Genomic DNA, 13,570 nt, shown 5'->3' on the forward strand with positions numbered 1-13,570 from the left:
GAAATAAAATCTTAAAAAAAAATCTATTCTTCAATTCAATCAAAATGGACAGTAAAACAAATCTACCCACACCTTTACTCCATGAATTTTCCTTTCCTTTTTTTTTTTCAGGATTTTTCATACCTAGTATCTCCTGAGATGATGAATGCAATAGTTGTGAGAAGGTGTGTGTATGTTATTATTCTGATTTTACTTCCCCCACATCAATTTTAAATACTGTGTGTTTGTTTGAAGTAGGCTCCAAGCCCAAGGTGGGGTTTGGAACTCATGACTCTGAGATCAAGAGTCGCATGTTCTATTGACTGAGCCAGCCAGGTGCCCCCAGTTTGGGAAAGATTCAACAGCTTCGGGACGCCTGGGTAGCTCAACGGTTGAGCATCTGTCTTCGGCTCAGGGCATGATCCCGGGGTCCTGGGATCGAGTCCCACATCGGGCTCCCTGCATGGAGCCTGCTTCTCCCTTTGCCTGTGTCTCTGCCTCTCTCTGTGTCTCTCATGAAAAAATAAATTAAATTAAAAAAAAAAAAAGATTCTACAGCTTCCGTTCATTACATGTTCTGAGGAAGAGAGGGCAGGCGAAGTGCCTATGAAGCCTGCGAGACCAGTGGCGAGGTGTGTCTGAATGGAGCGGCGGGGGGGGGGGGGTGTTGTTTTTTTAATAACAGCTTTGATCGTGGAATTCACATACTATAAAATCCATCCTTTTAAAATGTATACAATTCAGTGGTTTCTAGTATATTCACCTAAGTATCAATAAATATCACACTGGGATCCCTGGCTGGCGCAGCGGTTTGGCACCTGCCTTTGGCCCAGGGCGCGATCCTGGAGACCCGGGATCGAGTCCCACGTCGGGCTCCCGGTGCATGGAGCCTGCTTCTCCCTCTGCCTATGTCTCTGCCTCTCTCTCTCTCTCTGTGTGTGACTATCATAAATAAATAAAAATTAAAAAAAATAAGTATCACAAAATAAAAAGGGGGAGGCACCTGGATGGCTCATTCGGTTGAGCATCTGACTTGATCTCAGCTCAGGGCTTGATCCCAGGGTCGTGAGTTTGAGCCCCACATCGGGCTCCATGCTCAGTGTGGAGTCTGCTTGGGGTTCTCTCTCCCTCTGTCCCTCCCGCTCGTGCTCTCTCTCAAATAAATACATCTTTGAAATTTCCAATCCGTTGTGAACGCAGTACGTGGTTCTGTGTGTGGCCAGTGTACAGCTGGGAGTGCACGACGTGTGTGACACCCAAATGGGCTTAGACCCCGGCAAGGAGACGAATCATTTGAGAATGCACGTGGATGTCGCGATGTCAAGCTGCTTCACGCATTGAATCCTGTGCCTCTCATTTTGTGCATCAGCCTTGACCAGCATAGCATGTGCTGTGAGGACAGCGATGGCGTCCTTTTGGCTCATCTTTGGACTCTCCAGCTGGCACAAGGGGATAGTTACGGGTTGAACTGTGTTCCCCACAAATTCATATGTTGCAGTCTTAACCCTCAGCACACCTCAGAATGTGACCTTACTGGGAAACACGTTCCCTGCAGGTGTAATTTGTGAGGATGACGTCATCCTGGAGTAGGGTGTCCACAGATCCATCCCTCTAAAAGGGAAATTTGGACACAGACATGCACACAGTGAGACTCGTGTGAAGATGAAGGCAGAGATCCTGGTGAAGCTACCAGAAGCCTGGGGAAGTCAGAGATGGCCAGCAGGGATCAGAAGCCAGAGGGAGGCCTCAAACAGGTTCTCCCTCTCCCTCCGAAGAAACCAACCTGCCCTCACCTCCACTCTGACTTCCGGCCCCCTAAACACTGACACAATAAATTTCTGTGTTTTAAGCCACTTTAGCAAACGAAGACACTGAGCTTCTGAATCCCTGTTCCCATGGGAACGGACCCATCTGGAGACTTAAAGGTTGACACCACCTGGGCTGAGCACCCATGGGTGAGTCAGCTGGCCTCACTCAATCGCATCAAACTCCTGGCAGTTGAAACACCTAAGATTATTTTTGTCTTTTGACAGAGTGAATACACAGAACAGAAAATTCGCCCTTTTAAAGTGAGCAATTCAATGGCATTTAGTGCATCCACGATGTCGTGCAGCCACCATGCTCTGCAGTTCTAGAACATTTCCATCACCCTAGAAGGGAATCCCGTCCCCATGAAGCAGCTGCTCCCAGCCCCTCCTCCCTTAGCCGCTGACAATGACTAATTACTTTCTATGGATTTACCTGTTCTGGACATATCTTATCAATGGAATCAGACAATATGTGACCTTTTTCTTAATATTTTATTTATTTATTGGAGAGAAAGAGAACACGAGTGGGGGCAAGGGGCAGAGGAAGAGAGAAAGAGAGAGAAGCGGACTCTCTTCACTGAGCAGGGAGCCCCATGTAGATGCGGTCCCAGGGCCCCACGATCATGACCTGAGCCAAAGGCAGACACTTAACCCACTGAGCCACCCGGGTGCCCCGGGATGTGACCTCTTGTGTCTGGCTTCCTTCACTCAGCATGTGTTCTGGGTTCATCCACGTGGCAGGATGTCAGGGCTTCACTCCCTTTTATGGCTGAGTCACGGGCTGATGCTGTAAGGATGGACCAACCGCCCTAAGAGGTTTTACACAGTGACTGGGTGTGAATTGAAGAGCGGCTGGCAGGCCGGAGGCACATGGGGCCCCGGCCGGCAGGGCCAGGAGCCAGTGGGGAGTCAGGGCCCCGCCTGGGGGTGGGGGAGCAAGCATGCCCCTGAGGGTGCACGCCTGTGGGGAGGAGTGTGCAGCCGGGGCTGTGGCCGGGGTAGCAGGGAGCAGAGGGAACAGACAGCCACCCGGGTGACAGATTGCTCCTGTGGAATGAGGGCAGATCCGCAAAGGCCGGGAGCAATCCCAGTCGCACCGTCCAGAGGGAACCAGGTCCTCCAGCAGGTGCTTTGCGGGGCTGTGGGCTCCCTGCCTCCCGGGGGGCTCAGGGCCTGGGTTGACCTGATCCCCGACTTTAGGCTGCCTGTGGAGGCAGAGGCCCTCAGGGTGGGCTGGGGGCCCGGGGGGCAGTCCCCCAGACCAACACCCACACCGAGTGAGGCCCCTGGAACCCCATTACTGCTCACCCTGCTTCTTTAGGCACCACTGTCCGCCAGCAAACCCACTGGGGGTCTTCGCAGGCACTCGCGGGGACTGGGTACAACTGGCTGCTGTGAACAGCGGGGGTGGGGGGAGCGGGATCCTCCCCACCTGGGCCGCCCTGGGAGGCCTGCGGCCTGCACACAGCAGGCGGTGGGAGACACAGCCAAGTGGGCGGCTTTGGTGGCAGATGACCCTGTGCAGACCCACGCGGCCCCACGACGGTGTCATGCTCTGCTGTTGCCATTTAAAAGAAAAATTATTTATGATAGAGAGAGAGAGAGAGAGAGAGAGAGAGGCAGAGACACAGGAGGAGGGAGAGGCAGGCTCCATGCCGGGAGCCCGACGTGGGATCCATCCCGGGACTCTAGGATTGCGCCCTGGGCCAAAGGCAGGCGCCAAACCGCTGAGCCACCCAGGATCCCCTGCTGTTGCCATTTTAATGTTCTAAGTACATCTTTAAAATTTTATTTATAATTGTCGTAAAAAGATGTATGACATAAAATTTGCCATCGTAACTATTGTTCAGTGTCCAGTTCAGTGGCACGAAGCACACTCTCATCATTGTGCACCCACCCCCACCATCCATCTCCAGAACCTTCCGTCTCCCCACACGGAGGCCCTGTCCCCAGGAAGCACTGACCCCCGCCCCCTGCCCCACCCCTGGCTCCCACCATCTCCTGTCTCTGTGGACAGACCTCCTCTGGGGACCTCCTGGGAGTAGGGTCATCGTGCAGGAGGAGTCCTTTTGGGTCTGGCTCCCCTCCCTGAGCCTGGTGTCCTCGGGGTCCACTCACGTGGTGTCAGGTAGCAGGATGTCCTTCCTTTTTCGGGCTTGGATATATTCCAAAGTATAGACCACATTTTATCTGAGACATTTTCTTCTTTTTTAAGTAAGCTCTGCACCCAACATGGGACCTGAACTCATGACCCTGAGATCCAGAGTCGCATGCCCCACCAACCGAGCCAGTGAGGCGCCCTTTATCTGAAGTTTTTGAACAAAGTGTGTTTTCGTTCTGCACTGGGCCTCACACATCACGTAGCCTGGCCTGCTGGCCGCTGTCACATGAGATCCCGCAGGAGAAATCCTTCTAGGCAGCAGCTTGCTCAGTCTCCATCCTGAAACTCACTGAGGGGAGCTCAGTGCGGGGCACACCGTGAACCCCCACTGCGCTCCCCTGGGGGAGAACAGAGGAGACTCGGTGGCAAACCTTGGAAGGGGCCAGTTATGGGTTGAATTGTGTCCCCTGAAAAATACATATTGGTGTCCTAACCTGGGGGCTCTCAGCACGTGACCTTACTTGGAGACAGGGTCTTCACCGAGATGATCAAGTTGAGGTCAATAGGGCGGGCCCTGGCCCAATGGACTGAGGTCACAGAAGGGGCAGTTTGGACAGACGGACACCCACAGCGGGGAGATGATGTGAAGGCACAGGAAGACGGCCGTGTGATGGGGGTCACATGTCTCCCAGCCAGTAACGCCCGCCTTCCTCTGAGACACACACCAGGGCCCTGAGACCCCGCCTGCCGGCAGGATGGCTGCAAGGACCCTGACCTCTCCTTCCCTCTTCCCGTCTCCACTGCCCTCATCGGCAAACTGCCACCCCTTCCAGACTGACTCCTGGCTTTTTTTTTTCTTTTTTAAAAATTTATTTATTTTTATTTATTTTTTTTATTTATGATAGTCACACAGAGAGAGAGAGAGAGGCAGAGACACAGGCAGAGGGAGAAGCAGGCTCCATGCATCGGGAGCCTGATGTGGGATACGATCCCGAGTCTCCAAGATCGCGCCCTGGACCAAAGGCAGGTGCCAAATCGCTGTGCCACCCAGGGATCCCTGACTCCTGGCTTTTTAGAGATATAATCTGTGTTGGGCGCGGCGGGGGGGGCGGGGGGAGTGGAGGGATTCAAAGGACCCGAAACGGGGGTGGGGGAAGGAAACGGGGTGCTCTACACAAAATCTCTTTAAATTCAGAACATTTGGGATTGCATCTTCATGTGGCTGAAGGGTTTAAAAATAACTTGTTAAACATTAACATTTTTTCCCCTTTGGTCACAAAAGCAGATGAGTGGAATGTTTCGAGATTTTTTAAAACACCAGAAAAATTAATAATAAATCAGAAAGGCTTTTGACAAAGCAGATTTCAGGTTTGTGCTTCTGTGGGTCTGGGCCCCAGAAGCCTCCACAGTTGGCATCTTCCAGCTCAGACCAGGTCTCTCAGGATGGCCTCATCTTCATCAGTGGTCCACGTGGGGCTTCGATCCCTCCACCTTGGACACGTCCCTTTCTAGGTTGGTCACTTCTCGTTTTCACCTGGAACTGCCGCACTGTGGTCCGTTTGCTTGTCCCCGGTGAGCACACACACCAGACGCCCTGTGGAAGTCCCCTGTGGTGGTCCTGCCCGCTCCCAGCAGGGGAGGGACAGGGGCACTGTCCCCCTTCACTGCTGGCGTGGCCAGGGCATTCGAGGCCTCCACCATCTGCCTCAGCCCAGCTTGATCCTTGCAGACTCAGACACCCCGCGTGGCCCCCCACCCTGGGGAGAGGCAGTGTGCACGTCCGTACCCACCTTCAGAGCCCTGGAGCCTCTACTTGGAGCACCTGTGACTCTCCTCGGGGGGCCTGGGGGCCTGGCTCCGGCACCCTGGTCTTCTGAGGGGCCCCTGCGGGAAACTTCTGGTTGCCATGAGTTCTCTATATCAAGTCAGACTGTCCCCATCACGCTGTCCACCTTTGGGGATGATCCTCGCCCCGGTTTCCTCAGGATGTGGCGACTGTACGTGGGCGGAGGAGGCTTGCATTCATTTGTAAAGACTGGCGTTAGCTGAGGCGGCATGTCCTCCCACGGTGGATTCCAGAGACTCTCCTGAGGGGCCCCTGGTGGTTCTGGAGCTCCAGGCCCTGCACAGACTCTTTCTGGGACCTCATTCTCACAAAACTAAGGGGCAGGCCAAACCTAGGATGCTCTATACCAAACTGGTTTGAAAAAAAAAAAAAAAAAAAAAAAGGCACTGAATGACAGCTCTTCTCCAACCGGCTAAACTTCAGTTGTTGCATCTGTAAAATGGGCACGCGAGCAACAGTCCTCCCAGGGATGTGCACAAAGGGCAGTGGAGCACTTGGTGAAGCGCACAGCGCCGCGAACAGCCAGCGGGAGCGATCATTGCCCGCCCCCACCTTCCAGCTCCATCCAACTCTTGCCCGCTTAGCTGGCTCCCACTCAGACGCCACAGCTCCTGCCCGGCACAAGCCCAGCTCTCGGGGCACCCATGCGGGCTGGGGAGTTCTAGGCTGGGTCTTTCCAACCTCTGCCAGGCCCTAGCACTTCCCCCTCGTGGGGAGAGCAAGGTGCTCACTGGTGGTTAAGGCTCCCAGCCCAACTTTCACTGTGGCGCAGGACGTCCCGGTGGCTTCCCAAAGCTGCTGGGGTAGAAAGCCGGGGCTGCCACTGCTCAGAGGCTCAAAGCCCCAGGCCACCACCACCGTCTAGCTTGCTCCGAGTGGGCTCCAGGCCAGCGGCAGAGGGTAGGGGGTCAGTCTACGGTGCCCCCAACCCCCAGGAATAGACACTCTCCGTGTCACAACTTGCTTCTTCTTCTTAAACACAAACCACACAGTTCCTCAGACAACGGTGGTGTCTATGATTTTCTCCCTTCTCTTCTGGAAATCCTTTTAAATTGGTGCCAGGATATTATTGAGGTTAAACAAAAAAATCAAAATTCAAAGACAAAGGGATGCAGGCCTTAGGCCCTCAGAAACTTAACCTTGAATGAAAAAGTGAAAGCAGCCCAGAGGAGACCATCTAGTAGCAAGAGCTCCCCCAGCCTGCACACGGGGCTCAGTCTCTTGGGGCTCCACATTCTGGGGTGAGGGGGAATCGGAAGCCGTCACCACAGGCGGAGATGGGAGGCTGGTAGGTTTCCTTAAAGCCCACTTAGGGCATCAGCAGGGAGGCTTGTTAGAAATCAGACTCTGGTTCGCCCCAGACCCGCAGAAGCCGAGTCTGCTTCTCCATGAGGTGCACGCACACTCTGTCCAACCCACGGAGGAGGGCTGACACCCAGATCCCTTCCTTCTCCTTGGTGCCTGGGGCTGCTGGGACCTGAGAGGCTGCCCAGGGGCCCCCGCTAGAGGCCCCGAGCTGGTCCCTGGGTCTGAGTACCCAAGGGACACCCTTGGAGTCACTTCCTGCTGGAGCACCACCTGCTTCCCAGGTGGCAGCAGACTGCACCTCTACAAGGAACCCATGGGACCACTTAGCCCCATCTGGGAAAAGAGGGAGGTTGGTGGGTGTTATGGACTCCCATTCCACAGAGGGGGAAACTGAGGCCCAGGCACTCAGTGGCTTGTCGGTACTGCACACTGGGGGTGGGCAGAAGCAGGATTCAGACCGAAGACTGACCTTAAGACCCTTGCGTTGTTGTGCCTCCACATGAGTGAGATTACCATCAGAAGATACTCAGAACAGCCACAGGGCTCCGATGTGGGGAGCAGAGGGACAGGCAATGCCCAGGGACCACACAGGAAGCCCACAAACCTTTGAGGGAACCTTTGGAGAAGCCTCTGGGTCTCCCAGGGGAGGGGGCTGGCTTGTGAGGACGTCCAGAGGAGGGACACATCCAGGCAGAGGCAGTAGGCGGGTCACCGAGCAGGTCCCGGTGCCTTCCCCTCCACACCCTGAGCTGGGCTGTCCCAGGGCTCTGTGGCCTGGCACATGGGGGACAGCTTGGCAGAAGGCAGCTCTCGCTTCCCTAGGCAGGAGGAAGTCAGCTGCAGCTCCGGCCGGCGCTTTACTCAGCTTGGCTGCTTACAATTACACACCATCACCCCTACACCACCACATCTCAATGAGCCCACTTCATTTATTACCAAAATATCACAGAATTCCAGTCATAGTTAACATACAGCATTTAACACAAACCTGATCCCTGGGGAAAGATCTAAGTATTCGGACAATCGAGTCATTTGGAACCGTAAGTAACACCCCAAACCGATATCACTCCGTACTCCAAAAATACGCTTTGAGAGCTTTGGAAACTGAATTAAAATGTCTACACAGCTATGAACAATTGTTTAATAAAACTTTTTCATGTTTCCATTACATGTAAATATATCAATTTGGCATCTCTATAAAAACTCTGAAAATGGTGCAAAAGTTTCATTCTCTTTGAGAAAGCCATTGACAAAAAATATTCACACTTCACTAAAATTTTGAAAAATGGTCTTCTTTCAAAGCTTCTTTATTAATCTGAAATCTTCTGGATTATCAAAATCTAGGTTTGCTTTTTCCTCCTAAAACACTAAAGAACATTTATTCACAAGGATAAAAAGGCAAATGGGGAGATGGAAAACTGAGAAGGGCTTTTTTTTTTTTTCTTCCCTGAAAATAATAAAAAAAAAAGAGCTAGTTACATAAGCATCCTCAAAAGAACACAATGGGATTCATTTTATTGTTGACTTTTGGACAGCAGTGTCATACTTTATTGAAAACAAACCCATGTAAAAACAAAGTTAAAATGAAAAATGGTACCTGAAAAATAAATTATTTTATATAAAACAAATCAATAACTTAAAACACACTAATATACAAAACGTCTACCCATCTACTGTACAACACGGGAACCAGCTGGTCAAGCGCCCCGCCCCCCAGAGCAAGTCACTGGAAACGGAACAGTACATGGTAAAGAGGTGGCCCCAACCAACGGACAAGCCTTTTTCTCCTGGTGGAATGCAATAGAGTCCTCAAAGCCGCTGCTCGAGCCGTCGGTTAGCCTAACTTAGGTCCCTGCGGTGACGTACAAATAATTTTTTTTTTAATGACCAAGCGGAAAACTGAAAACTAGGTCACCAAAAGGCTGTGGGAAAATATATGATACAATCATTAAAAGTCAGAGGCAAATCAAAAGGTCTGGAAAGGTGAACCCTGCCGGAGGTCTGGGATTCAGGTTCTACTGCTATCGTAAGCAAGGGTCAATCATCAATGCCACTCAACAGAAAGCACTTGGGACTGGAGTTGGGGGCCGGGCCTGGGAATCTGATGGACAGCAGGAGGTGCTTCCTGAGGAGCTGCCTCAGGTCCCAGAGGTGCCACAGGTCCTGGGAAGGTGGGAGGGCTTTCAGGTGGAGGGCTCGCTCGGGCAGAGGGGGGTGGCTGGGGCAAAGAGACCTTTGGCAGCTTATTCTTACTCTCTTATCCAACCCAGGAAGGCTGCAAAAAGCACAGAGAAATGAAATCAGGCTGAATCAGATGTGAAATGGAACAGCTGGGCGACGTCTGAACTTTGATTTTTCAAGGCCGGCAGCCGGCCCGGGATCAGTCAATGGCCCTAGTTTTGGAGGCAAACCAGGACTGAGTTATTGCCAGTAACCGTCTTCGGATTCATCTACTTGGTCTGATCCGGCAGGGACTGTCCCCCGCTTCCCGGCCGCCAGCTCCCAAAGCACCAGCTCCCTACAGCAGCACGGGTCAGACCCTGGACGCTGGCTTTCCAGCACTAACCAAGCGCAGACTCTCATAGGTTAAGGCAGCTGCCCTTGGCAAGGGAAGGACTCACCTTCAGGGAACAAAGGCGGCGGGGTCCACCCAGCACCATCTGCCCACAGGCCAAGAAAGCCCGTCTTGCAGCTATTCTGGCAAGATGGTGGCGGGGGGTGGGGTGGGGGTGATCCCAGTCACAGGACGTGCGACTAGAGGCACAGCCAGAAAACCACAGCTTGGCATATTACAACGAAAAACTCAAGAGGGCAGAGCCAAGGCGTAAAAAGTGAGTAATTCAACTGGAACCAGGTTCACAAATTTGGAGCTTCTTAGCAAACAACTATCGGGGGGGAGTTACGCAGGCCGAAAGGAAATTCAGTCAAAGCCTCTTTGGTATTTATGTACCAAACCAAACTTTCGATAAATGAACATCATCTACTCTTTTCATTCCTTTTTTTTTTTTTCACCAAAATTCCCAAATAAAAGGAGAGCACTCATTTTGCGAAATACAAATATGATTGATCTATGTAAAAAACGTTTAAAAAAGTTTCTTTTGGATCGTGACTTTTAAAAAATGGGGTCTTCCTTTTTTGCAAACAAGCCTGGAGAAGGTTTAATGAACTTTTTAGGACACAGGGCCAGCACCTGGTACATCACTGGGAGCGACAGTTGCTTTTCAGGGTTAAGGAACACGTCAAAAGTGACAGCCTTCCACACGCTTGCGATTTCACACTCCCAAGGAAACGCACTTGGGGTTTTAGCTAGAAGGCTGTTCAAAGAGTGGAGCCCGCGTAAAATGAGAATTTTACTCAACTGAGAAACCTCAGGCAGCTTTCAAAGGTTCATCTCCTTCTCCTCTGTGCCAGCATCAGAGTAATCAATACAGGTCGGGTAACAGGGAGGGGAGAGGTGGGGAGGGGCAGGGGGTGCTGGCGTGCAGCCCTCCGTCCCTTCACGGTTTAGGCTTCCGACAGAATTCAAGTACGAAATCGAACACTAGCGAGGGCGGGCAGGAATGTGTCAGGGGAGAGACCTAAGGGTCGCGTCCAGAACTGGAATCTCATCTCCACTGAGAAGACGCGGCTGGCCCAAGGCTAGCATAACCTGAAAGGCATAGTCTTCCAGGAAAACATCCTGGTCTGTGGTGAAGAGCAGGGAGGCGGGGGGGACCCTCTCCTGTGTCGAATCCAGGCAAATGGGCCGTGGCTCTGGGTTCCAGGAGGAGGCACGTAAGCTGGCTCTGACTTAGGATCTGGAAACTTCCGCTGGAGGGAGGTCCTCCATGGCGCGAGGCCAACTCATGAGAAGGCCTCAAGGTATGAACTTGGCCCCTTCGGTGGGAGAACGGCATGACAACATCTCAAGTTGGGGAGGAGAATGCGAGCAGTTGGCAGCCCCTCAACGAAGTCTGAGGGGAACGGGGCTGGGACAGGCAGCCTCAAAATTGTCTGGGGGCTTCTCAGAACACTGACCTGCTCGGGAGAAGGCTGTGCCCGATTTTTTTCCACTTAAATAAATAAATAAATAGGTAGGTACGTAGATAAATAGATAAATAATACCACGATTCCATGATATCGATCAACTAAAACTGCCTATGGTTACGTGTTTTAGTCTTATATCAAGGCTAAAAACTGCTGGTACTAAGTTGTCCTGTTTTTGAATCTCTCTAAACGCTAGATATTTGTAACAGTCAGAATCACACTCCCGAGGAGTTGCCCGGAGGTCTGGCCCTGCCACTTCTCAGGTTCTCTCTTTCAGACTCTCCCTACTGGCTCCCCCGTTTTCAAAAACGCCATCTGTGACTGCATACTCCTACGTCACAGGCCTGTAAATGCTTTGTCTTGAGGCAAGTCTTTTTTTTCTTAAGATTTTTTTTATAAATCCTCCCTGAATGCTGGCCGTCTGGACCTTACCTAGCCAAAAAGAAAGAAAAGGTAAAATAAAAAACAAAACAAAATTCGAGCAAAACAAAATCAAATTTAATGGTCTTAAATGCAAAAGTAAAAACAAACAAAAAACACAAAAAAGCAAAAGAAAATTAACAGAACAGAACAACCCAAAATGTCAAGGCAGTTATGAAGAGAACTTGGGAGGGTTAATCTTTAAAACTACAAATCAAAGTTTTTTTTTTTTTTTTTTTTTTTGTTAATAGATAACTGGCAAGAAGTAAGTACTTTTCTGCTGAGTGTTCATACGAAAGCAAAGTTTCAAAACAAAATCCGACTAAAATAGAAACAAGTCTAGCGCTCACGAGAAGGGATGCGAGAAATACAATGCTCAAATGTTTCTGTGTTCTTAAAATATAGAGCGATCTTAGGCATTCGAGCTGTGTGAACTGCTCTTGGAAAGTGGAGAAATGGTTGGGAACACCAGCGCCCGGTGTGCGGGGCACCGTGCATGCAATGTGTGCACAGAAATTCGGGATGTCAGAGGAGCAGCACGTCTTCAGGCGCGCCCTGGAGTTAGGTCTGACTCTGGAATATACTGGAGTTTCCCTGAAACTCTTTGGTCCGTTCCCATTGGCGCCTGGGCTTATGAAACCCGTGCGTGTCCTTCTCTGGAGGGCCCGGTATGGCCCGGCGTATGGCCCCCCTCCCCGGTGGCGGCCCCCCTGTTGGATGGCCTGCTGCCACTGCCAGGACCGCTGCAGAGCCCCGGGGCTGAGTGAGCAGGAGGTGGCAATGGCACCTGCTTGGGAAAGCAATTTCCTGTCAACCAAAGCAGAAATCGCTTAAAATGTTGAAGCGGTTGAGAAAACGCACACTCAGCATCTGTCTAACGTCTTTAGTTTGAAAACTAAAACTAAAAGGTCATGTCTTTTTTTTTTTGTTTTTTTTTTGTTTTTTTGTTTTTTATGTTTTTTATCCAGTTTGTGGAGACACCGAATGAAACGAGTGTTAGACAGTCTTAGAAGTTAAAGCATGCTTCAGGTTCACCACCGTCCCGAGGGACTGGTTAGTCAATGCAGTCTACTTAGATTTCTGTTTAATATATATTTTAAAGGAAATAACTTAAGAAACTTAAATTGGTCTAACATTGTGGGATTTCAAACATTTGAACATGTCGGTTGCATCCCCGAGTATAAAAACCTTTTCACTTCTCATTTAGACTAAGACAAACACTTGTGAAAATTGGCGCAAAATGAGTTGTACACTAACAAAAAAGTTTCAACTTCTTCACTCTTAATTATCTATTCCGTACAAAAAAAAAAAAGCATGAGCGAGTTATTTGTGGGACTTGTTGGTTTTGAAGGAAACCTGTAAGATTTTGTCCCCCAGGCGGTAGCCGTTCAGACTTGCTATGGCCATGGCGGCTTCTTCATAGTTTGTCATGGTCACAAAGCCAAAGCCTTTGCACTTGTTGGTGTTGAAGTCGCGAATCACTTTCACATTGGTGACTGCCCCAAAGGGGCCAAACATCTGCCAGAGGATCCCCTCATCGGCGTCCTGCCCGAGGTTGTAGATGAAGATGCACCAGCCCGAAGACGCGTTGCCCGGGACATTGACACCAGAAAGCCCACTCATGTGATCTACACCCATAGGGGAGAACCTAGCAAACAGAGAGCACAGCATGCAGGTCAAGGTCATGCGGGCTGGTGCGTCGATGCAGGAGTTGGGGCACGGCTCGGGCAAGCTGGCACCCCCCAATCAGTCCCAGGTGAGAATTCAATAGAGGGGCAATGGCGGGGGGGTCCTGTTTAGTGATTCCCAGGCTTCCCACATTTAAATAATGGAAGCTTCTCCATGTCCCCCTATGTGTTGTTATAGCCTCAGATCTCCCTAGGGGAAACTCACTCTTCATTCCCCACGTCTTTGCTGTGTTTGGCCAGTGGGGAGGGGGGTGGATTTTTTCTTTCTTTCTCCCCCGGAGCCCCTGATTTTGTACCTTGCCCTCATCTTGACTGCCCTTGTCAGAGGGGTCCTGGGCGAGCGCACACCCCTGTGAGGGGCCAATGCGGGGCCCAGGGAATTCCTTCCCCCAGC

The 13,570-nt window shown here is 51.1% G+C and overlaps 1 protein-coding gene across 1 annotated transcript in view; it reads right to left on the reverse strand.

The window, feature by feature from the left end:
• Positions 1-12,560: 12,560 nt before the first annotated feature.
• Positions 12,561-13,570, reverse strand: part of ELAVL1 (ELAV like RNA binding protein 1) — a 36,498-nt gene continuing 35,488 nt past the window's right edge. Inside the window, exon 6 of the mRNA XM_072721569.1 lies at positions 12,561-13,136. Within this exon, the coding sequence (XP_072577670.1) occupies positions 12,812-13,136 (325 nt within the window). The 3' untranslated portion in view covers positions 12,561-12,811. The remainder of the gene's footprint in view (positions 13,137-13,570) is intronic.

Source organism: Vulpes vulpes, chromosome 9 (assembly GCF_048418805.1).
Source record: "Vulpes vulpes isolate BD-2025 chromosome 9, VulVul3, whole genome shotgun sequence".
In the NCBI taxonomy this organism is placed as follows: domain Eukaryota; kingdom Metazoa; phylum Chordata; class Mammalia; order Carnivora; family Canidae; genus Vulpes; species Vulpes vulpes.